General features: G+C 38.4%; 1 protein-coding gene across 3 annotated transcripts; it reads left to right on the top strand.

Annotated features, from left to right (window-relative positions):
- Positions 1-485: 485 nt before the first annotated feature.
- On the top strand, positions 486-24,714 carry VPS39 (VPS39 subunit of HOPS complex). 3 transcript variants are annotated; one of them, XM_054067224.1, is made up of 26 exons: positions 486-675; positions 2,676-2,741; positions 3,567-3,593; positions 4,029-4,093; positions 4,957-4,999; positions 6,025-6,119; positions 7,336-7,431; positions 8,046-8,138; positions 9,275-9,458; positions 9,977-10,097; positions 10,462-10,582; positions 11,317-11,446; positions 12,598-12,740; positions 13,606-13,749; positions 14,295-14,436; positions 14,706-14,792; positions 16,609-16,682; positions 17,296-17,394; positions 17,487-17,604; positions 18,061-18,189; positions 18,660-18,762; positions 19,704-19,749; positions 20,347-20,496; positions 20,652-20,786; positions 21,340-21,431; positions 22,600-24,714. In XM_054067224.1, the coding sequence occupies exons 1-26, from the start codon at positions 603-605 to the stop codon at positions 22,673-22,675; spliced, it is 2,652 nt and encodes an 883-aa protein (XP_053923199.1). In that variant the 5' UTR covers positions 486-602; the 3' UTR covers positions 22,676-24,714. The 3 variants fall into 3 exon arrangements, with proteins under 3 accessions (XP_053923199.1, XP_053923198.1, XP_053923200.1); XM_054067223.1 differs by having other exon boundaries at positions 7,333-7,431; XM_054067225.1 differs by lacking the exon at positions 3,567-3,593 and having other exon boundaries at positions 487-675; positions 7,333-7,431.
- Positions 24,715-25,447: the final 733 nt, after the last annotated feature.

Raw genomic sequence — 25,447 nt, 5'->3', positions numbered from 1 at the left:
TTTGAATATGAACATCCAACCAATTTCTTATCCACTGAACTGTCCACCTATCAAATCCACATCTCTCCAGTTTAGAGAGAAGGATGTTGTGGGGGACTGTGTCAAAGGCACAGTCAGTGTGCTTTCTGTACACGGGTGACTTTCCTTGTGAGATGGTTCATGCCAAAAAACGCCAATCCGACGCCTCCCACACTGACATTATTGCGGGAAGGCGAAACGAATGTGTTATAAAAGCTGGGGTTCTGTGAAGGTGTACAAGGGCCACACCGGCGTGAGGACGAGCCCTTCGGGCTTCCCCGAGCCGAGAAGGCGCCTCCATGTGGGCACAGCGGCCGCGTATTAGTCTGCGGGCGGGGGCGTGGTCAACCGAGGGGGTGTGGTCACACTGAGGGGCGTGGCCACTAAGGATGCAGAGCCACCCGAGGGGGCGGGACCACAAGAAGGATGCGAGACCGCCACTTGGGGGCGTGGCCTCCACAGGAGGCGTGGCGTGGCGGGCGCGGGGGCTGCTGGAAGGCGGCGAGGCGGGGCCGTTCCGCCTCAGCACCGGGGCGGCCTCCACTCGGTTCACCGAGCCCGCAGGAGTCACCGCCGCCGCCATCATGCACGACGCCTTCGAGCACGTTCCAATCCTAGAGAAGCTGCCGCTGCAGATCGACTGCCTGGCGGCCTGGGGTGAGGCGAGGGGGGGGAGCAGCCGTGCCGCAGCCCGGCCGCTCCTCTGGATCAGGGCGTGGGGCTGGGGCCGATGTCCGGTGCCGCAGCCGCCGGTCGGCTCAGCCCGGCCCTCGCTAGAAAGCGTTCCCTAAGTTTGGCTAAGATTTATCTTGTAAAGCCGGCAGTATGTTCGAGTCTTGGATTCCCGGTCGGGTTGCCTGTGTTAATGGCGGAGCGATGTAGGTCGTGCTTTTGGGGACACCAGACGGGGTTTGGTGAAGTGGTTGTACTGTCTCTCATAACCGTAGAATCACCGGGCTGGAAAACACCTCTGGGGAGGGACTGTTTACAAAGGTTTGTAGTCATAGGACTAGGGGCAATGGCTATAAACTGGAGAGGGGCAGATTTAGACTAGACATAAGGAGGAATTCCTTCACGATGAGGGTGGTGAGGCACTGGCACAGGTTGCCCAGGGAAGTTGTGGCTGCCCCATTCCTGGAGGTGTTCAAGGCCAGGTTGGATGGAGCCTTAGGCAGCTTGGTCTGGTGAGACATGTCCCTGTCCATGGCAGGGGGGTTGGAACTGGATGCTCTTTAAAGGACTCTTCTAACCCAAACTAATCTAGAATTCTGTGATCATCGAGTCCAACTATACCTATCTGCCACTAAACCATATCCTTAAGTACCTTATCTAGCCATCTTTAAAGTATCTCTAGGGATGGTGACTCAAGCAGCTCCCTGGGCAGCCCGTTCCAGTGCCTAATGGCCCTTTCAGTGAAAATTTTTTTCCTAATGTCCAATCTGAACCTCCCCTGGCATAGCTTCTGGCCATTACCCCTTCTGCTATCGCCTGTCACTCTGGAGAAGAGACCAGCACCCACCTCTCCACAACCTTCTTTCAGGTAGTTGTAGGAAGTGATAAGGCTTTTCAGACTGATCCGACAGTTTCCATCAGATGCACAAAATTAGCAAGTGAAAAACCTCAGACCCTGTGTAACTGTGACCCCTGGAGAACAAAATTATAACCTGAATAGCAGTGCCACATTTAAACAATGGGTTGTTTATTCTAGTTATGTAGTAGAGAAGATGTGAAGATAGTTTATTCCTGCTTGAGGCTTTTGTCTTTTATCGCTTTGGAAGTGTTTGTTTTGCTGAAGTAGAAATAACCCTAAACCTACAGGCATGTGACTGTGGTTGTGTAAAAAGAGGTGGAACTCCGTCTCTACAATATTTGTGCAGAACAGTGGAAAAAAGGTCTTGTAGGAAACAAGATTTTATTACAAGTATTTTTGCTAATGAAGGAGTACTAGATGTAGGAAAAAATATTTGTGTATGCTGCTTTCCTGTATGATCTTCAGCAAAGAGGAAGAATTTCAGTCATATTTCATGACCTAATAAAAATTCTGTGCATTTTATATGCTATAAATGCTGTAAGTAGGAAGAGTCTTTGATGCAGAGCTTGTTTATAAAAAGGGTCTCTTTTAGATCTTAGATGACTGTTGGTCTTCTAAGGAATTCAAATGCTATTTAAGCAAAGCTGCTGTTGTGTTTCTGGGCATAGCTGAGAGGTCTTATAAAAATGTGACAATTCAAAAAAACCCAAACAACTGCAGAAAAACAAACCCACATAGAACTCCTTGTTTTCCTTCCTGACAGTTCTTCCCGTTATGTAGTACTGTTCCTCTCTAGGAGATAATAATGTCTGAAGAACAGACTGTTGCCTTTTTTGACTGCCCCAAAGATGTTTATACAAAGGTAAAGAAGCAATCCATTACAAGTAGGATGTGATGTCTAGGCTTTACTTGCTGGTTTACTGCTTGATCTTTGGCCACCCTCTCCAGTCAATGAGAGCTACTTCTGAGCACTTGGACCAGAGAAGTTATAGACATGCATATAGCTGCCGCAGAACACCCTCTTTGGTATTTGAAACAAGTTTTCAAATGTTCTGATACATGTAACTTGGCTGGGAAGGGCAATCTTTTTCAAACTAATTTATGTCTTTCTCTACCCTCTTTGTAGAGGAATGGCTCCTTGTTGGTACCAAACAAGGGCATCTTCTTCTTTACAGGATCAAGAAAGACATAGGTAAGCTGATTTTAGTACAAAAAGTTGATTGTGTTGTTTTTATTTCCTGCACTTTGAGTGGTTGTAGTGATTTTAACACAAGTATGTTTAATTGCTTATTTTTTCCTAAATAGAGTTAATGAATATTTGCGTGGGGTCTTTGGTGAAATTGTACATACCATTTATCAGATGTGCAAGAAAGATAGCAAATAGTATCAGCCTTTTTTCTGTTTTAAAGTAAGTTTTGTATCAAGTCTCCATGTGTTTTAATTTCTGTTAAATTAGTGCAGTTTTGGAGAATACAGTGTACACAGCAGTGCAGGATGCTGTTTGCCAGAGGTTTCATGTTTGTTTTCTGTTAATGAAGGACTGGGTGAAAGAGCAACTTTTTCCAGTGTGTCTGTGAGCGTTAAGAAATGGGGAAGTGGCATACCTCCTAACTAGTTCTGTAATGTATTTGCTCTTCCCCCTGCCTCTTTCACAGTCATAAGTGTTCATAGTCTGCTCTGCAGATACCACAAATAGAACTGTTTTTGGCTAATTTAACATAGATTTTCACTGAACAGATTTGTATTTCGCATTATTTGCAGTTATGTAGAAACTGATGCTATTGAACATAGCAATGTAGTATAGTATGAGACAGGAAAGAAAACAAACATCTGTCTCCAGGTTTGTTATGTCTTGGAAAGATGTTTATTTGTAGCTACTTGGATTCTAAAGACTCAATTCAGCTTACTTTTTCTGAAACTTGTAGGCTGTCTATACCAGGCAGAACATGCTAGTCTTGAGTTGCTAGTGTCTTATCTCATGTGGTAAATTTCTCCCCCTTTTTTGCATCAATGCCAGGAGAGGTTATGTCATCAGAAAGTGTCTGTAAGTCTTTATCCCTAAAACTCCTTTTAAACCCTTGTGGTGTAGTGTTTATTCTTTGTCCACTTTGCAGTGATATGCTCCCTAGAAATTTAAATTGCTGAGATATGATTGATGTGGATAAACTCTTTATGGGTATCTTTGTCTCTGGGTTTCAAAATACTTAAACATACTTCTTGTAATCTAAAATTCCAGCAAGGCAAAAATGTAAATATTGATGAAGTCTTTGGATGGGTGCAAGAAGTATAATTTAAATTTTAAATGTATTTAGCTGTTAATTAAATCATAGCACGGGTATGTTAGAAGAGTCATTCTTCTGGTGTTAAGTGGCCAAGTTTGGTATCATAATACTTTGTAATCTATTTAGTGTAAGATATATTCAGCCATAAATTTAAGGGCAACTTCGGTTTACATACCTTTTTGAATCTTTTTTTGTAGGTTGCAATAGGTTTGAAGTGACACTAGAGAAGTCCAACAAGAACTTCTCGAAAAAGATTCAGCAGGTAGGAAATAACATTTTTTTAATGTAAAGACAGTTTTCCATAGTGTTTTCAGCCAAGAAATGAAATAATCAAATATACTTCTGCAATAACTGCTAAGCTTAACAAAAAAAATGTCCCCCTAAGTATAGATTCTTCTAGAAGTGGCATAGCCTGGTATTTTTGCCCACTCTTTCCATAACAAGAATAAGCTTGGTTTGATTGCTAAAGCAGAAAGCGAAGAATTGGAATTTACAGGTTTATTTTTGGCTTTTATGGAAATGCTGCTGTTTGCAGTAGATCTTCAGCTGCTCTGACTGAGAATATTTATAATAGTAACAGTAATACACCAACAGACTGCAATATATAATTTGAGTCTTGGATGCAACACTATAGGAATGTGAGTGTAATTCTTCTTATTTGGAATTTAGAACTAAGGTAACTGATTATCTACTGCCAGTCTTACTACTGGGTCTTTTTTTGGTGGCGTTTTTGTTGGAGAACTTTGGCTCATTGCCAAATATCAATATAAGCACTTACCTCAAAGATTATGCATACTCTTGCAGCAGCATTCTACATATCCTTTAAAAGTGCTTCTGTCTTAGTAACATACCACTTAGAACATTTTTTTACCAGCTTAGGTTGCAAGCTGTGTGTGCTAGCTTGTAAAAAGTGGGTGTAAGTGAAAAGGGTTGTAACAGCTGGAGGAAGGTTGTGCATAGATAGCTGCCTTGCTGTTTTCATTATTTTGAGAGTATATTAAGATGCATTTTCTTAAACTATCTATAATCAAGCCTCATTCAAAGGTTTAGTTTATGCATGGAGTCACTAATATATTCAAAGGTTTGGTTTATGAATGGAGTCACTAATAGAATTCTTTCTTTCAGATTCATGTTGTTTCTCAGTTTAAAATTCTGGTCAGTCTATTAGGTAAGTGAAGAAAATGTTTTAATTTTGAATAAACCTTTCTCAATGCAGTTACTTGGCTGAGTGTGGCACCCTTCCTGCAAACCTACATATTGGTCTGGTTGTTGAAAAGTCATTGTGTAGGATTTAGGCTTTTTCTGTTTGCAGAGGAAGGTGTTGTGCAGCATAGATTGAGAAGCAGTTTTGCATCTTATGAGTCAGCTTGGAGGACAAAGAATTAACGCTAGGTTTTGTAATTAAAAATGAAAAATATGTATGTGCACTGAAGTGTGTGTGTATATAAATATATTATTTGTATTGGCACGTATATGCATACTTGTGTGTGTATGTGTGCACTGTATGGTAACGGCTAAGATTTCTGTCCAAACTTAACTTGATGTATGAAGCTCACTGTTGATGTGTTACAATAAATTCAATTTATATGCAGATGGTAATCTTTTACCATCTTGTAGAAGATCTAATTTGCCTTGTCTCTGGCTAGATTTGTTTAATCTTCGGATCTTCCTATGGATTTTTTTTGCTTATGTTGCTACTTTCTTCTTTATAACTTCCAAGTCCCAGCTCTTCCAGTTCCAGCTTGCGTAGATTTCTGCTGCCTGCGTCCTCGTGCGTACAAAAACTTGACCACAGTACCCTCCATTTGCAGCTGTTCACTTTCCACTTATTTCAGGAGACAGTTCAAAATGGTCTTTGTTCCTACAGTCTTCCATCATGAACTTGGTCTGCTCTGGCCTGCTTCCTGTCCCTTCCACTCCTTCTACTTGGTTGGCACATGTTCTCAGTTCCTTCATGTAATTTTAAGAACACTGGTGTTAGTAGTCTTTTCTGTATTTACTGTCTTGTAATTGTATAAGCTTTAGCACTTTCTTTTCAGCTTTTGGGAAAACATTCCTTTTCCTTTCTTGCAGCTCTGAGTTCTGCAAGTTCTTCTTTTTATGTAAACTTAAAACATGATAGTCTATTTGAATTAGCAATGAGCTCTACATGTATTAAATATTGAATAATAACTGGAATTTTGTTTAAAACAGAAAATAATATTTATGTCCATGACCTGTTGACGTTTCAACAAATCACCACGGTTTCCAAAGCAAAAGGTGCATCTCTCTTCACTTGTGATCTTCAGGTAAGAGGAGGGACACAATGGCACTAATGTCCTTAGCGTTTGTAATAAGGTTAACTTTTTAATGTTGCTGTGTGGATTAGCTTTTAAAAATTTCTGTTTCATGGAGGTTGCCTGGATACTAGTGCTTTTTGGAATTAGTACCTACTGGATGTTGCAGCTTTGCTGAAGGCAACAATATTAAATATAGTAACCTTACTATTCTTCCTGTGCTTCATAAGATACCTTCTTGTGCCTGTGGTGATTGTAGCCTTTAACCTTCCTATACAAAACTTCAAGGCATTTTCATCCTGTAGTAATTTTGATGACCTTCTTTGAAAGATCCACGTCAATATAAAAGCCATTTCCTTCTCTTAAACTGTCAATATTCTAGCTCACAGTGGTTCCCTTCACCAAGCATCTACATCAATTTTTATTACATTTTTTGTTTCTGTTAAACTGTATTGGTCCAAGGAGTCCAACGGCAGTTGTGGTAGATTTAAGGCATAAAATGGTTTCATAAGGTATGGCAATCCTCTGTGCGTATGCTGTGGTTCTTCAAGTGATTCATTTCTAACCAAGTGAGTTTCTCAGCCTACCCATGTCATTCAGGAACCTTATTCATAACCAGAAGAGATGACTTAGTGCTCTTCATCACATTTTATCTCTATAAGTACTTAGAATTTTCTAGGTGTTAAAATTAGTGATGTCTTTCAAGGCACCTTTAAATCAGTCATTCCAAAGTTGCTTATTGTATGTGTCTACAGGCACTTAGCTTTGCTAATGTTTCTTGTCAGGAAACTTCCCAAGAGGCTAGAATATTAAGCAACTATTAATGTTTTTATCTGTCAGAAGGGTTATATAACCCGTTCTTTACATTGTTTCATTCTCTTCCCTTTCCTATACTGCGTAGAGTTGAAGCTACTTATCCTAGTCTTCAGGACTGGGTTGATAGCTCTCTGCTTATGTTCACTTTGTGTGTGTCTTTGGTGATCTCTTTTTCTTTTTTCTTTGTACTTTCTTGGTGTCACAATCCCTGCCAAGATCTATTTTTAAGTATCCCGCCCCCCTTCTCTCTGTGCTTCCTTGTTTAGGGAATGCCCTTCTGACATGGATGAACAAAGCTGCTCTTCAGCTGACAGCTTTGCTTTAGACCGAGGATTCTTTTGGCCTTGTATTGTCCTACTTGTCTCTTAGTTTATGAGTGCCCATGAGTTAGGCCTGTCTGTTTTCACAGCAGTCAGATACAGGAGAAGAGGTGCTGAGAATGTGCGTGGCAGTGCGGAAGAAGCTACAGCTTTATTTTTGGAAAGACAGAGAGTTCCATGAACTACAGGTAAGTTGTATTGTTTCTGTAGTCTAGCATGCCTTAATAGGGAGTGTAGTTGCTCATTATTACGTACTATGCAGTTATTGCATATAGTACTACACTATTACTCAGAGGCACAGCTGACTTTCAGAGCTCTGACTCTGTTGTTCTGCAGTGATTTAACAATAAAGCAGCAGATAAAAGTTGAAAATAGATGTTTGAAATGACGATTAATAGCTTTAATAGTTTCATAAGTTAAATCGAAGACTGTGTTCCATATTTTAACATTGTTTGTCGTACATTTGTAAGTCAGTGAAATGTATTAGTGTGCAGCCTTTGTAAATGTGTACCAAACAATAACAGTTTGGAATTGTGTCCACTTCTACCCAGTTTTTTTCAGGAATTGTTCAGCTAGGCTGCTCTTCTATGAAGTTACCAGTTAACTTGTAGCACGTCTGTACTGTGCATGAATCTAGCGTTTTAGTTGAATACTTGAATAGTTGAATTCCTTGACCAGCACAAGTTGGGCTTGTGTGGAGGGGAATATGGTGTCAACAACAGTGGTGCCTGTTAAACTCTGTGTTGCCAGATCTGACTTTTGCTTTTCTCTTGTAACAGCTTTTTTAACCTGTTTTCCTTAGGGAGACTTCAGCGTACCTGATGTACCCAAGTCTATGGCATGGTGTGAAAACTCTATCTGTGTAGGCTTCAAGAGGGACTATTACCTTATACGGGTAAGACTAGGGCTTGGAATAGTGTTCAAGAAGGCTTGGATAACAGATGACACTATGGGAGCTGCTCCTGTGCTCATGGGTTTAGATAACAGATGTTAATGAAAAACAGCATCTGATATTCTTGCTCTATGTGTTTTTGGAAAGGACAGTCTATATCTGTCCTTTTAAACTAATGTTTTTTCAGGAAGCAATTTTCTGTTTATTGCTGTTGAAAGGAAAACTGCACAGTAAATTTTACAGTCACTGCAAACTGACACTGCTCACGAAAGTTATGCCTTTCTGTAGTCGTCTCCTAGATGTTGATTCCTGCCCTTCTAGTGATACAAGTAGTTTTGCAGCTGCTCAAGCAACCAGAGTGGGGACTTGCTATCCGGGTGTTTGCTCTGGGGGGTTGACTCTGGTGCTTGACTGACTCATCCTTGAATGGCTTCATTTCACTAAACAGGCAGAAAAAATACTCGTGTTTTTATGATATTGTATTTTGCTGGTTAGCTATAGATTTATAAGAACGCTTGAGCTGTAATGCAAGGGAAGCACCAGGTATACATGTAGGTGGAGCTGAAGGAGAATGATTCTCCGTTTTAGTGGCAGTGGGTTGTTAGATCAGCTCATGAAACAGCTCTTTGGTGGATTTTTTTTTTTTTTTTTTTTTTTTTTTGGGGTGGAATCAGTTCCCTGTACAGCAGGGCAGGGAAGAAGGCTGGGCAGGTTGCTTGACTTTTGGTTTGTTTTTTTTATATGGCAGTGCTCACTCATGCCAGAATAAAAACATATTAAAATTTTGGCTGAAGTGAAATCCTCTAGTTGCAGCAAATGTTTTGACATTTAACTGATGTTGCTTCTCTGCTATGTGTTTTCTAAATCTGTGTGAAATATGTTCCCCGCTACTTTTGTAGTAACAGAAATACATCATCTCAGGCATAAAAGTATTAATTCTTTATTTCCAAATGATATATAAGCAAGACAAGTTATGATGTGCAGAAAATTTTATTTTTTCTTTGTAAAATTGCACTTATCCTGTTAGTGGTAAGTCTGGGTTGTAAATCCCCCTGTGCAGTTTTTGGCTTTTCTCTTATCAGCTTTGAACTTAAGGTTTTTCTCAAAAGCAGGGGTTTTTATTTTCCTTATTATCCTAGGTGGATGGGAAAGGATCCATCAAAGAACTGTTTCCCACAGGGAAGCAGCTAGAACCTTTGGTAGCTCCTGTAGCAGATGGAAAAGTTGCAGTTGGCCAAGATGATCTAACAGTTGTGCTCAATGAAGAAGGAGTCTGTACGCAGAAATGTGCCTTGAATTGGACAGATATTCCTATAGCCATGGGTGAGAATTACCAGTAATGTAAATGAATTTGCTTCCTTACTGCTTTGTATATGACAAAATTGTGATGTTCTTGGTAGTTAGAAACTATCTGGATTTGGAGTGTGATACTTTCTAAAGTTTTTCAAATTTTACTCTTCAGTGTGGTAGATTTCTTGTGTTTAATTTTGTTTGTTCCCCTTTGTTTCTATTCTGTCTGCCTGTCTCCTCCTCAGAAAATAGGTATATTGCATATCTTTTGTAAAGGGACGAGATTTGAAGTGGAAGGTGGTGTGTTAAAGCAATATTGTACTTCTTGGTACCTGAGCGCCACAGAAATTCCTTATGTTGCAAAATGGACACAAAGCCTCGTAGTAGTCTATTAACAAATTGCTGTTAGTGTTGGGCATTGCTTTCAATAAGCAAAAAAGGGACACGTTTCAAGGGGAAAAAAATATTGAAAAGAAGCCATACTTTAAATCATGGCTTGTTTCAAGGCGTATTTGAGAACAATAAACTTTTTTCACTTGTTTCACTAATAGAACACCAGCCTCCATATATCATTGCTGTTCTGCCACGGTATGTGGAGATCCGTACTTTCGAACCCCGGCTGCTGGTACAGAGTATTGAGCTGCAAAGACCACGTTTCATCACGTCTGGAGGGTATTGAGTATAACTGATCATCACTTTTGTTGTGTTATCTGAGTGTAAGGTAGCACTCTGAAAAACTGGGAGAGGAAAAGCTTCTCATGCTTCCTTGGCATAAGTAGCCTTAAAGCAATCTACTGTTTTTTATGAACAGATGGGTGGAGGCCATGCCTTGGGGAGTAAATGATACAGTTGAGTGTCTTTAGTAGTTTCTGATCACTGGAGAGATTCTTCTTTCTTCTTTGCAATATTGCTGAAGTTACCCTTGTCTCTGATTGATCCATGTGTGTATTAACCAGAGCTGGTTTTTTTCAGATAAGGATATTGTACCTTGCTGAGTGCTGGAACCTAGTAACTGATGTTTTTGTCTTGTTTGCAGCACAAATATTATATATGTGGCAAGTAATCACTTTGTTTGGCGGCTCATTCCGGTGTCCATAGCCACACAGATCCAGCAGCTTCTGCAGGACAAACAGTTTGAGTTGGCTTTGCAGTTGGCAGTAAGTACTCAAAAACCTGTGGGTTTGCACTGGATGCACTTGTGCAAAAAGTGCACAAGAGGGTGTTTGTCTCCTTCTTGACTGTAGCTAGCCTAGAGAGTTTAACCTTTCTACTGCTGTCCATTTGGTAGAAACTGGTAAACTCTAGCATTTTTTGACCTAAGGTTTAGTTTTGTGCTGCTGCCTCACCATGTTGGTCTATTGCGGTAGATGTTGAAATATCATCTTGTATGTGAAAGATGATCTCTCTTAGTGTTTAATTGATTACCTTCTTCAGACTGCTTGTAAACAGTCTTGCTTGGAGTTGTGCATTTTTTGTTAAATGACCTAGACTTTTTGTAATGGCCCACAGTATTATCCCTGAAATGTAAAAATTTCTTAGATGTTGAAGCAGTACATTTAATTATATTGTTATTACTGTTTTAATGTTTTCTGGTGTCTGGGAACTTCCCTTGAACTATGTTTTGAAAAAAAATTTCGAAAAAACAAAAGCAAAGGCAGTTGATTTGATAGTGCAGGTATTTAGATAAGAGGTAGCTTTCAAACCCTCCAGGTTATCTCAGAGACACAATAAGCATAGCATCTGAGAATCACTATCAGAGGTGTCCACTTCGGAAGATTATCCTTTTTCTTCTTACTGTCTCTGAAGGGTACTCCTGTTATTTCTGTAGTGTTTCATTCTCATTTATGAGGCCCAAGAGTTTTTAATGTTTGTTAATTTTGCATGTGTGTAGGAAATGAAAGATGATTCAGATAGTGAGAAGCAGCAACAAATTCACCACATAAAGAACCTCTTTGCCTTCAACCTCTTCTGCCAGAAGCGCTTTGATGAATCCATGCAAGTTTTTGCCAAGCTTGGTACAGGTAAATGTTTGGGTTGGCGTTGAGATACCTGGGTTAGGAGGAATGAAATGAAGCTCATAAACTTTTGGGAGGGAGGGGGTTGTTTGTGTTCTGTTTTTTTTAAAATGGGTGTCCTGTGGAGTCCAGTCTCCTGTGAACAGCAAATAGACTAGGCAGGTATTTAGCTTTTTTAATGAAACTGGTATAGTACTTAATTAACTTAAGACAGTGAGTAAATAAGGAATTTGCCCTTTGTGCAGAATATATTTGATTGTAGGCTAATTTTACAGTGTGCATGGCAAATACACTGACCCTTGAAATGCAGGGTTTCAGCGACTACCAAGAGCCTGCTTGGAACTTCAGGGAAGAATAAGGAATATCTGTAGATTTGCTAAATCCTTAACCCTGTTTGCTGTTTAATGGACCAAGCTACTGAAGCCAGGAAATTTTTCTGTGGTTTTGGTAGTCAAACTAGTCTCTGATGCTATTCCTCTGGTACCTACTAGGTTTATTGGAAGAACACCTGAAGATTGTACTGCACTGTAGAATAATATAGTAATAGTGTAGAATAAGACTGAGATCCTTTTGTTGGTGACAGCACATCCTTTGTACATTTAAACCTAGAACTTTTATTTGGTTACACTTAATGTCATATTTACTTTAGAAAACTACAATGAACAAAAAGGACTGAGAACACAAAATACATGAAACTTAACTTAGAGGACAGTAATGTTGAATTTGCTTAAACTCTGAAAACAGGTTCTCATTTGTTACAGCTGGTGCTATTCAATTCTTGTTTCAAAAGCACAGTAAATCTTTTCTTAAAACATTGCTTGTTCCTAGAAATCCTGTGCTGCTGTCAGAGTTGTTAATACTTAGATACTGCAAGAAGTGCAGTAAGAGGACTGTAATAATGGCTTGTCCTCCAGAAGCGCCAAGGGCAGAGATTGGAACTTTTGCCTGGACTTTGAAACAGCCTTTCTCTTGCTTCTTTTGCCTTGTGGCTTCTTTTCTGTAACAAGTAAATTCTGTTCTCTGGAATCTTGTGGACATACAAGTTGACTACAAACAGCTCTGATGGCAAGCTAAGCTTGCTCAAAGGTTATGTACATTAGAGAGTCTGCAAAAATAGTGTTATGAATGGTTACTAATATTAGTTATTTTTTGCTTAGATCCCACTCATGTGATGGGTCTGTATCCTGACCTCCTGCCCACAGATTACAGGAAACAGCTACAGTATCCCAACCCCCTGCCAGGGCTGTCTGGTGCAGAGCTGGAGAAGGCACACTTAGCTCTGATAGACTACCTAACTCAAGTGAGTGCTTCTATATCTATTTTTAGAGCAGGGTTATTCAGTTTTAGCCTACTTTGTTCGTTAAACTTTGTGCAGTAAGCAGTATGCCAACTCCAGCTCTGTCGTGCTAGCTTTAATGTGCTGTCTTCTTGACTGGAAACTTTGAGAAAGCAGGGGAACTGGAAGATGTGAGGTACCCCACAGATACGTGGGAAATAGCTCATGTGAATTTTGAGAGGACTGGATAAAACTTACTCATGGACCAGATTTCAGTACAAGTCCGGTATTTTATTTCTAGTAACCTTCTGAAGAGGACTTGAGCTGTTGATCTTTTTTTTTTTTTTCATTTGGTGACTATTGTGGAGGGCATTCTATCCAGGAGAGACAGCAAAGGCATGCAGTAAAAGGAGGAACAGAAGGTAGTGGGTACTATAAGTTCCTGTGCTGTTTATTTTGTTGTAACTGGAATCTGAATTGTTCTGTTGCCGTTTTTACTGGATTAAAAGGAAGCTTGTGTCTGAAGGAGGATAACTTTTTTGCCTACTAGTTCAAAACGTAAATTGTTTTTCAGATGTTTTAAATGTCTCCTGACTTCTCTGAAGTGGCTTTGTTCAGGTTAACGGTTTCCTTCCGACTGTTTTCTCAAGGCTTTGGACATACTGCAAAACTATAAATTTGAAAAACAAATGGATACACCTGAATGTGGTTGGAAAGCTGATGTGTTGAATAGTTAGTAACAATGAAAATTCTTTAGGAAAGAATTGATTAAAATAAGTAATTAAATTGTTTAAATTCAGTCTTTTTGCTTGGTGGGTTGTATTTGCTGAGTTGAGATGGAGAAATCCATGGCCTTTTCCTGTTAAAATTTCATTTGGATGTCCTGCAGAAAAGAAGTCAGCTGGTGAAGAAGCTAAATGATTCTGACCATCAGTCCAGTACTTCACCACTCATGGAAGGAACACCCACTATCAAATCCAAAAAGAAGCTGCTACAAATCATTGATACCACCCTGTTAAAGTGTTACCTCCATGTGAGTTTCCGCCTAACCTAGAGACTTTTTCTTTACTGTGCAAAATTTTTTGGAATTTCAGGCTGCAATGTTTGAGGAGGAAGATAAGGAGCTAATTCAGAATTTCTCACACAACTGACTAACTTCTGCATGAAACTTTAGTATTAGCTAGTTTCCTCATTGGTCATCAAGCTGTTTCATGGAATAAAGCTGATGTGTCAGTTTCTGGTCATCGTCTGTCAAAAGAACGTGGATTTGACTATATTTTGAAGTTCCAATGAATGGTTTTTGTGTTGCTTTTTACTGTTAAGTGCAGGAAAGTATGACGTTTGCTGTCAACAATATTTTTCAAAGCTGACCTCTTCTGGAAGGTGGCGATGGCTCTGATAAATTGTTTTCTTTCTGTCCCAATGAATCAGGAAAATGAAGATGGGCTTTGATCTAAGGTGTTAAACTAGCATTTCTTATGCTATAAGACTTTTATTTTTTTTCCTCTATTTCATCTCATGTTTTGTTCTGTCAGCTTAGGAGGTGCACATATTTAAGCGTTCCCTTTTTGCTTGCAGACGAATGTAGCACTGGTGGCACCATTACTACGTTTGGAGAACAATCACTGCCATATTGAGGAGAGTGAGCATGTACTAAAGAAGGCACACAAATATAGTGAGCTGATAATACTGTATGAAAAGAAAGGTCTGCATGAGAAAGGTAAGTATGAGTTTGGGGTGAGGAGAGGAGAATGTATAGGAGCATGTATTTCTAATATTAAGTTTTAATTTGTCTTCAGTGAGCAGACAGTATTCTGAAGAGACTTAGTTTCTGCGTCTGTCTTGTGATTAAATTGGTCTTTCTTCCTGTTGTCTGTTTGGGCTGTGTGTTTAAAACAAAACTTTATTTTGTTTCTGGTAGCAGAACAGGAAAAATGTGGAATGATACTTGTGGTTACAAAGGAATCAGCCTTTTTTTTTTTCTGAAAGCATTACAGGTACTTGTGGATCAATCAAAGAAAGCCAACTCACCTTTGAAGGGTCATGAGAGGACAGTGCAATATCTGCAGCATTTGGGTGAGTGTGAAGGAAAACATTGTTTTTGTGAAGGTGTTGCTCTTGTTTGCCTTAGTGGCTATTCTACTGTTTAGCAACTTGCTAGAGACTTATGAAGCTAAAGGGTATCTTTGTCATCTTGTCTGGTTTCTTGAATTAGTTCACAAGCATCTTGTTGAAACTTGACTGTCTTATTGGAAAACAGTCGTTTCTGGTAAAAAAAAAAAATCCATCGATAGAAAATATGCCATAGTGTTTTGGGTTTTCCTCCAGTGATGACTTACTATCACTCACTAAAGGATAGCCTAACTTCTGGGTTAGGGTTTCCAGCTACAAGTGTAACTTCCAGTTGTTGGGTCTTGTAGTATCTTTCCTGAGAAGAAGACTCTTATATGAAGTTGTTGTTTTCTGTGTATACTTAGATCTAGATTATGACCAAACAGTTATAGTTGCTGGTCACAGCATCATGGTAGGAACTTGCTTAGTTGACTGTTCATTGTGAACTCCCTTTTTTTGGTTTTGTTACTTCTAATAGTCCACTCACATCCAATAGTATTATTTATTTCTAAATGCACAACTCTTTTAAGTGTTATCACACTACTAGTTAGGTAGTGAGTAGTTTATGAGGGAAATACATTTTCATGTCCTGCGTAGCCTTACACTGTTGGCTAAGTTTGACTTTTCTTTTTCACAATTACTTCTCTTAAGAACTCCTGTTGGCTTCTGTTAGCAATATGTTTATTCAATGATGATATATTACTTACAATAATATTGAGACCTTTCCTGTTTGTGCCTTGTGTCTCTCTTACACTTCTTATGGGTGTCATTTGGTAATGTGACTCATCTTATAGAAGTCAGTATGTTATGTTTAGCTTGCAGGTTTACAAAAACTTCTAATCTTAATTAAAAAATGGTACTGTCATCTTGATAAATTCGTGTTGATTGACCTACGTCAGTTTTCACTTGTTTTACCTGAAAATGATGGTTTATAATTACCCAAGTTTACTGTTGGAATACTGGAATACTTTTCTAAAATCTTGGTGGCTTGCAAGATTTGTTTTAGTATTCTGGAGTTTTGCTGGTGTTTCAGGACCTCCTGAAAATCAGTTTTCCTGTGTGCTTCTTGCTCAACCCTGTAAAACTGATAAAGAATATTTGGTCCGTTCACTTTGGAGTAAGGGAATACAGTGGAAACCATCTAGAACGTTTACTATTGTTAATACATTGAATGTTTGATGCAAATGTCACTTGTAGCTTCAGCCTTCCCCCCCCCCCCCCTCAAGTAAGTGGCAGAAATGTAATACTTTGTGTGTGTATATTTAACTACACTACCCATTCTGCCTTGATACACTGAAAAGTTATTACCTGGCATGTAGTTATGCCAGTTATTTCAGTCCTATGATGCTTTACTACTTGTTCTGAAATATTTGTATTTGACCCTTTGCTATAGAAGTCATTAGACTGACAGGCTGGAAATGGACTGAAGGAAATCGCACAAGTGAAAGCACAAGTTTTTTTTTTTTTTACCCTAAGAAAAAAAATTCTAAGGGAAGACTTTTGGAATCTGATAAAAACAACTGAGCTTGGTTTTGGTCTGAATTGCTTATGTTTGGTAGCTCTTAGAATTTGAGTTGATTCTAAAAAGGAACAAGAATTATGTTTGCAAAGTAATGAAATTGTGACTTTAGCCTGGAGCGTGTGATTTACTTAAATTGAGTGGGGAAAAAATCTGAACCTGATTCTTCCTGTAATTAAACTTTGCAAGTATCTGTTTGTATTGTGAGTAAATAGATATGTGGAATTTTAACATTGAGAAGTGCTGCTTTTTGTATTCCAGGCACAGAAAACTTGCACTTGGTATTTTCCTACTCTGTCTGGGTGCTAAGAGATTTTCCTGAAGATGGACTGAAGGTAAGTATGGTTGAAATGGGCACCTTGATATTGAGATTCTTGGTATATGGAGTTAGGAGAACTCAATGTAAGAAGCCGTGTATTAATGTTAAGTCCAATTAAATGGTAATTTGTATGTTCAATACCATGGTAAGATCAGCAGTAGAAAGAACAGGACAGTCTTTTAGTTTTTCTTATGCTTTTCCATTCTTGGAATACTTTATCTTGTAATAAGTAGCTAAGAACCTTTGATACAACATTTAATGTTATTGATGCCATACTTCTTGCAAAGGAGCCTCGTTGAATATTTAAATGTAAAATGTTAATTTGCCTTTCTTATTCTCCCTTTCCTCTTTGATATAGAACTGACTATCTATACTTGGGAAGTGTTAAGCACTGTAAAAGAAGAGTGTTAACTAAGGCAGAAGTGGGGATGTTTGTTAATTCCTTTCAGATGTGAGAGGTAGTTTCTGAGTGTCTAAAGAAGCTGCCCAAGTTGTTTTCTTTCTTCTGCTTATCTTTGGACATATGTGATAATATGATGGGCTTTAGTGCCTCAGAGAAAAATGCACTGTGATACTTAAATTTAAAAAGAAATAGTTTACCATTCTGTGAATAAAATTTTGTTTAACAGATATTTACAGAAGACCTCCCTGAAGTGGAAGCTTTACCACGAGATAAAGTGCTTAGTTTTTTGATAGAAAATTTTAAAAGCTTGACTATTCCTTATCTGGTAAGAGCTCAATCTCTAATAGTGTATTACATTCAGTACAAATTACTTTCCAGAGGAAGTTTCTATAACTGAACCTGAACGCGTATTTACAGGAACACATCATTCATGTCTGGGAAGAAACTGGTGCAGACTTCCACAACTGTCTGATCCAGCTGTACTGTGAGAAAGTGCAGGGCTTAATGAAAGAATATCTCCGTTCTTTCCCTGCAGGTGTGTATAGCCTTTTCTGGTGGGAAAACCCGGGGAGTGGGACAGCACAGGGGAGCCTTCACAGTGTAATGCTTTAAGCCTTCCCTGTTCGTATCCAGAAGAACATATCCCAAGTGATAAGGAACTGGCACAACAGAAGTTGTGGATTTGTATGGAAGTCTAGTTTACTGCCTCCCTAGCCATCTCAAGGGACGGAATGGCGCTTTGTTTATGATTAAGTGTAATGACAGTTACTGCTCCCTGAATTCTACATATTAAGGGTAGGGAAGGGTCTTCAATAATTGAGTCTTTTTTTAACAAGCCACTTGATGTGTTTTGGGGAGTCAGGTGTACCAGAATCCCAGCCCGTATAACATTTTCATCAGCTTTTAGTTCCTCCTCATAATGATTTGTTTATCTTGTGTGGTAGTGAAATGGATGTCTTACCATAGCTTGTTTTGTTTTCTTATGTATTAGATAAAACTCCAGTGCCTGCTGGGGAGGAAGGAGGAGACTTGGGGGATTACCGGAAAAAGCTTCTACTTTTTCTGGAGAAGTCTAGCTGGTATGAACCTAGTCGACTAATTAGTGACTTCCCCTTTGATGGTGAGTTCAGTTTCCATAGGTTAACTAAACCCTAGCTTATGACGTTGTACAGCAAAAGCTCTTCACTTACAGTAGAATTTTGGTAACTACAAACAGAAAAGATCGCTGTATGTGTAGTTGCAGGCCACACATCTGTATACTCTTTTTGCTGGCACAGTTAGGCGTACCAGTTTCTGCAGGATTTCTGTAACTGTTAGCCCAAGACCTTGTGATGTTTCTCATCACTTAAAATTGGGCTCAACTTTTTGATGAGCCTGAATTGCTCAACAGATGTGAAGTTTGTTGTATCTTAAGGTTACTTAAGAATTCATAAAAAGTTACTGAGACCAGCATGAAGTAGACTTAAGAGTCTCAGTGTAAGTTTAACCTGTGCTCAAACTATAGTGCTTTCTGTTCGTCTTGTCACCAATGGAGCTTATGTTGTCATTTGTCTGTGTAGCTATTGACTAATCTTTCATTGCTGCCACTAGGTCTCCTAGAAGAACGTGCTCTGCTCTTGGGTCGCATGGGGAAGCATGAGCAAGCTCTGTTTATATATGTTCATATTTTGAAGGATACCAACATGGCTGAAAAGTAAGAAACTTTTTTTTTTTTACTCACTGCCCTGTGGATAGGATATGTAGTGAAACGTTGCTATATGTGGAGCATTGGGATCTTCTGGCTTTCCATGTTTTTTTGACTTTTAGGCTCTTCCAGGTATCTGTGTTTAATTACAGACGATGATGCTGAATCCTTAAGGCTTAATCCTTGAAGCTTAACTTTCATGCTCTGCTGTCATTGGCCTTTAGATCAATATGACTGTCATCAATGAGTTCTTTGTTTCCACTCATCCTTAGCTTGTGGACTTCTGTATGTTCTTTTCCTTCATTTCTCTGCCGAGACACATTCATTAGCCCAGGTGGAAAGTTAAGCTCTTCAGTTAGCAGGATTCTCTCTAGTAAAGACACGGCATTTTGCTAGATATATCCTGTCAGGGAACCTTCTGAGTGGATCTGAAGTGCTTAGGTGAAAATAGAATTTAACTGATACTGGCAGGTGTGTCTGAATATTGGGGCCTGTTCAATATAGCTTCTTTTAAACCTAGTTTCAGCAAATGCATGTTAGAGGACTTTTCACCCTGGTATGTGGTATACACTAATAAACAGCTTTTCTTTGTTATACAGGTACAACAATTAGACTTATTTGTACATATTTTTATGCTATCATGTGTTGATTTGAGACATCTTTTTCTCCTTGTTTTTACACAGATCAGTTTGGTTTAGTTTCTGCATGAAAGCTTTTTAGTTGATTGGAACTGAGAGAGTTGTGCAAAACCTCAATTTTTTTCAGCATTGTAATACAGAGTAAATGGTGTAATTTTGTTGTGCAGCTTGGTCAGTGAATCAAAATTGGATGTACTGTTCCCTAACTTGGATGACATAAGTAATCAAAGCTTTTAAATGTTAATTTCTGCAGACTGATTCTCTGGTCTCTAAAACTGTACCTGAATTTCACTTCTTTCTTCTCTGTTCTAGCTACTGCCATAAACATTACGACAGAAACAAAGATGGCAACAAAGATGTAAGTAGCTTCATCTTTGCAGCCTTCATTTTCAGTAAGGATGTGTTAGACTATTCATGCCATGTCTGGGGTTTTATAGTCTTTGCTCTGTATAGACTTTTTCAGGATTTGTGTAGGTGGACAAGAACCTACGCATAAGCTCTTGGAATTTACCAAATAATAAATGACTGTTTTTAAAATTTCTTTTCTTTTTTAAAATTTGTTTTTTTGTTGGTGTATCACTAGAATTGCACATATATTCTGTAGCTAAAGTTGTGGTGGAATTCAGGAAACAAAATAGTGTGTTCACATACTTCTGCAGAAAAGTTAATGTTAAAAATCAGCGAAGTGTTGGTTTCTGAAGATTAATAGTTATATAAAATGAGAGTGGTATGATTAAAACTAGTTTTATAGAAAAGCTTTAGTATAAAATGCAAGTCTTAAAAGGCCTTGAACATCATTGATACTTTTCAGTTTTTGTTGTTTTAAGATAAAACTGTTTAAATGAGCACTTCAGAATTTTGAATGGCATGGGTATAACTTACTAGTACCATTGCTGGGTTCCACTAGTACTGTCAATGGTGCAAGTGTGCAGAGTTTTCCTTTTGTGTGCAACAGGTCTATCTGTCACTGCTCCGGATGTATCTTTCCCCACCTAGCGTTCATTGTCTGGGACCAATCAAGATGGAGGTGCTGGAGCCTCAAGCCAATCTACAGGCTGCTCTGCAGGTTTTGGAACTGCATCACAGCAAACTGGATACCACCAAGGTAAGAAAGACTTGTCAGTACTGAGTTCATCCTGTTGGCAGAAGGTACTGGGGTAAGCAAGTGAACAGATTTTAACAGTGTCAAGCTAAATGTGTCAATTCCTATTGTATTTTGTTCTTTTTAAATTTTTCCTAACTAAGTGCATTTTGATCCAGGCAATAAACCTACTCCCAGCAAATACTCAGATTAGTGAGATTCGGATCTTCTTAGAGAAAGTACTTGAAGAAAATGCCCAGAAAAAGAGATTTAATCAAGTCCTGAAGAATCTTCTCCATGCTGAATTTCTGAGGGTAACTACCCACCACTTGTCATTTATGGGAATGGTGTTTTAAAACCGATGTTCAACATTTAAATTAACTGTTCCTAATATGGAACGTGTCCTCTAGATGGTGCTGTAGTGCAGTTAGTAGATGTGTGTCAAGTAGATTGATTTTCCCCTTATCTGGAGATGGAAAGTACATTTTTTTAGTTTGGATGAGGTGTGTACTTTTGCTGCAGGTCTCTGAACTCACGGTGCTCTGGTGTGCATTGCAAAATGATCTTGGAGAGCATGGACTGGATTTCTTTCAAATAAACTAAACCAGATGATGCACTTCATAACTTTACCTGAACACCCCTTAGTGGTTAAAATGCCCTGGTCTATGGACTAGACTAGTTGAAAGTGCTGGGTGTTCAAAACCACCCACTGTGCTCTATTGACATGCTTCTTTTGTGCTATACAACTTGCTAATGTAGATAGAGCCACTGTAAATGAAATGTTATAATAGGTTTCAGTTTCATTGGATTAGAAGGGAGATGTGATGTGGCATTGTTTTTGGTTTTTTTTCTCTAACACTTCTCTAGGTCCAGGAAGAGCGGATCTTGCATCAGCAAGTGAAGTGCATTATTACAGAGGAGAAGGTGTGCACTGTATGTAAAAAAAAGATAGGTAACAGGTGAGAAAGCATGTGCCTTAAAGCTTGGGAAACAGAATAAAAAATGAATCTTGTACACATAAACTAAGAATTTACAAAACACTGAGTGTGTATACGTACACGGGGAGAACAGTATTATGAGGGTGAAATTGGAAGAGTGTTTGAATTGGGCTTTATATGGCTCAACTGAGTGGCTGGGAGAATGTCAAAGCTTTAGCCAGTGAAGTTTATTGCGGGAGTTTAATCCTGCTTTGGACAAGGTAAAATCCCTTCAGAAACTCCTAAGAATTCCTACTTCACAACTCTAGAAGGCAGAAAATAACTTTTCATACTGAACGTGGAAAATTTTCTATGAACACTGTCTACTCTCTGCTTCTTAAGTAGAAATAAGAAGGACAATAAAAAGAATCTCAAACTTAAGATAGATGTGTAATAGTTTTTGATATCTGATGACTTTGTGGTTCCCTGGCTGATCTACATTTTGTAGCCTAATTATCTTAGGACATCTAAAAGTAGAACTAATACACTTGATACTTCGATGTCAATTACTTTTTTTCCCATTCCTAGTAGGTAATTATGGGTTGATATAGAATACAAATTTTATTTACACTTTTTCCTCTCTGAACTCTAGTGAAATGGCACATGACTAGCTTATTTATTGTTTCTCTTGTTGATGTGAACCCTTCTGAGATATCAGTAGCATTCAGAATAACAGCGAAAGGTTTTTTTTCTAAAACATTTTAATGAACATAAGTCTGAATATGCTTACTGCTATGCATATTCAAATTTTTTGCTGTTAGTGTGTAGCATCTAGCATCAGAATTTAAATTTGTATATGCAGTATTGTTTTAGTTATCTAGGATTTTTCTAATTCTGTTAAATTTATCAATGCTTCAAAGGTCATTCGAACCAGTATTACACCTGTTTTTTTTACCATTGACTTCCAAGTAGTGTGCCTGTATTAATAAAAATAGATTTCTTTTTTTTTTTATGATACTTTTACCAATTCCGTAGAACTGTTTTGTCTGGTTTTCTCAGGAATACATTCAGGCTGTAATTTAAACTAAAAAGTGTCACTTTCATGTAAGCATTGTTTTGTGATTCTCAAGCAACTTGGATGTTATTGTTTCAATACTGAAAACTAATAGTTTGTATTGGCAATTAATTTTTGTGTTCCGTCTCTTCACAGTGCGTTTGCTCGATACCCCAATGCAATAGTTGTGCATTATTTCTGCTCCAAAGAAGTCAACACGTTAGACACCTGACCTTGTCATGGTCCATAATCCCAACATTCATATGAAATCCAGAATGGACGACGTAAGAAATTGATGCCTCTGAGAGTTTTGAGGCCTGTTGCTATGTTCTCTTATACTAGGTAGAAGTCAACTGTAACTGTGGACTGACTGTACCTCTCTGGCAATACCAACTTATTAGAAAGTTACTTTAGCCGTGTTATTATAGTGCTGGCAACTACACTGAACCTCGTAGTACTCGGATGAAGAATAGAAACTGATTTTTGTAATGAGTTTTGTATTGCACTCCAACCTTGTGAACGAGTTGTTAGACAACAGTTGAGCCTTCACCACAAATCAAATTTTACTGTACAATTTAACCTCCATAGGGCAACAACATTGCGATTTAGCCTTGTATGTAAATAGTTCTTTCCAAAAAGAAAATTCCTTTAAAGTCTCTGCAGCTGTATCAGTGTTGTGTGGAGATCACCAGGTGTTTGGTGTAGAGAAGGCTTTGGTGCCTATTTCTAGACTTAAAAAAATATAATTTGACTTTCATCTCTGTAATGGGAATGTTTAAATGCTGGCCAAATGAATCCTTTTATTGATCTTCGGTGTTAACACCTGACCTTCTTGTAAGTAGAAATTCCACAGGAGGTAGTCAAAAGGTAGATGCCATTATTAAGCTATTTTTTTCTTTCTTTAATTTGAGAGCTGTAAATTGAAATAACTCTTGTGTTGTTTGCACTGAATACGTTCACTCTTAGCATGAGTGGAAGCTCAGAGACTGTTCTAAGAAATTCACATTGGCACTCGTACCAAAAAGTGAAGAACACTCTGTAAAGCAACTTCTGGAGGGAGTGAACTGTAGTTATTGTTTGAGCTTCTAGACTACACTTCAGATCTGTATATGTAAAGTTCTTCGGTCTCTGGTTCGCTTTCCAGTATTGAAGTGAAATTTGGACTATTTCAGCATCTCTCTGTTTTATATACTCTGAAACTGTGTTCTGCTCAGCCTGTTACTATTTGTAAGTTACTTTTGGGGCAGAAGTCTTAACTATGAAAACTAGATTGTACCATATTCCTTGTAGGCAGTAATATTTTTGTCTAACTTATTTTTCCACGAACTTTAATCTATAGCAGATTGGTATGAGGGATATTAAAACATTTGATTGGTACAGAAAGAATCTATGCAGTGGTAATGAAAAGGCAGCAGTAGCAAATAACCCAGCAGCTGGCTATGACTCCTATTATCTTGGTTTAACAATATTTATAAATATGTAATTATTAAATAGTATGGAGCATGGCATGTAACTACCAGATATTGCCTCTTAATGAACAAATAGATGATTAAAGCTTGTCTGCCTAAGGTGTAATTCTCTGTTAACATAATACGTTTACTTAAGCCATTGTTATGCGAGTGTTTTTTAGGAACAGATCTGCTATAGGCTGACAATTCCTAATCTACTTTCATGTGCCAATGTTAGTAGTTTCCTTTGAGACCTGCTTATTTTGTCCCTTTACATATGTGTTTGTATTTATTGTTTGCCATTAATTCTTATGGATTTCTTGGTCCAGTGTTTTGCTACTTCTGTGCTTGGATGTCTTGGGCAGTGTTGCTAGAGATGTCTTTCTGCAGAGGCTGGGTAGAGGGAATCTGTGGTGTGAATGTTTTTTAACCTTGTATTTCTTCTATTTGAAGAAGAGAGCCTAAAAGTACTTATATTGGATTTGCACATTCTGTATAGATCTTTATATGCTAGTTCAGGTACAGAGGGAAGAATATTTGGGAAAGTTGTTTACACAGGTCATTGAGAATTAAAGAAGTGTATTTAAAAAGGTCCTGTGTTCTTTGTATGCAGATAGAACAATAGTGCCCTGATTTTTACCTATCTTATGTTTAGTGCTCTTGACTGATTTTTATTTACTTTCATCATCTGCTACCAGGACAGCTGTATTCACATGTGAGGATCTTCATTGTACTCTTACTTTCACGGTCAAGGTTGTGCCTCTGTTCACCTCCATTGCGTACCATTTACAGATGTGTGGTTTGTGATGCAATTTCCCCCTCCCCCCCCCCCCCCTTGGTTCTGATAATATGTTTTTTGTTTACTAACCATACAGCAAGTTTATCTAAGGCAATAGATTGTAATAAATATTGTGAAGCAGTGTGTGTTTCAGTCATTGATCAGTTAAACTTCTCTGGGCTGCTGTAGATGTTTTTTATATGTTAGTCCCCACTTTCTCCTGGAAGTCAGACCCACTGTGGGGGCTCCCAGTATCACTCCTGCTTTAATATGTGTAACTCAAATGAAGCTATGTCATATGAGAGCTGTCAGCACTTCTCAACTTTGGTTTTTAAATCTACAGGTTTTTAAATCTACAGAATCCTACTAGGACCACTTTTGTATTCTCTATTTAAAAAATGTTCCTGAAAGTCTTATACCACTAAATGTGTACTTAGTAGAGAACACTAAAATTATTGACAGTTACTTTTAAGTGGTGATGTGCTGTTTCCACGTGAGGACAGATGCTGAGCTCTATGTGACCAAATCAGGAAATGTTTGTCATAGGCTTGTCGAGTGTTGGAATTAGAATGTAGATTTTCAGTTTTCTCCTTCTATAGAACTGGGAGATACCAGCACTGAAGAAGAGTCTTTGTATCCATGTCAGACAATGGAATATAATGGTATTTCTGAAGAAAACTAACCCATCAAAAAACCCGATGAAACTGGAACCTTGATAGCATCCTTTAGAACCTTTGTCTCTTCTAATTATGCAGCTGCAAGTCACTCCATTTCAGCT

The sequence above is a fragment of the Cuculus canorus genome, chromosome 5, assembly GCF_017976375.1.
Source record: "Cuculus canorus isolate bCucCan1 chromosome 5, bCucCan1.pri, whole genome shotgun sequence".
NCBI lineage: Eukaryota > Metazoa > Chordata > Aves > Cuculiformes > Cuculidae > Cuculus > Cuculus canorus.
The sequence above is the reverse complement of the archived record's forward strand: the minus strand, read 5'-3'. Positions and strand labels throughout refer to the sequence as shown.

Coding starts and splice junctions, on each gene's coding strand:
- VPS39 (XM_054067223.1), top strand. CDS start 603: ATGCACGACGCCTTCGAGCACGTTCCAATCCTAGAGAAGCTGCCGCTG. Junction 676..2,675: donor CGACTGCCTGGCGGCCTGGG/GTGAGGCGAGGG, acceptor CCCTCTTTGTAG/AGGAATGGCTCCTTGTTGGT. Junction 5,000..6,024: donor AATTCTGGTCAGTCTATTAG/GTAAGTGAAGAA, acceptor TGTTTAAAACAG/AAAATAATATTTATGTCCAT.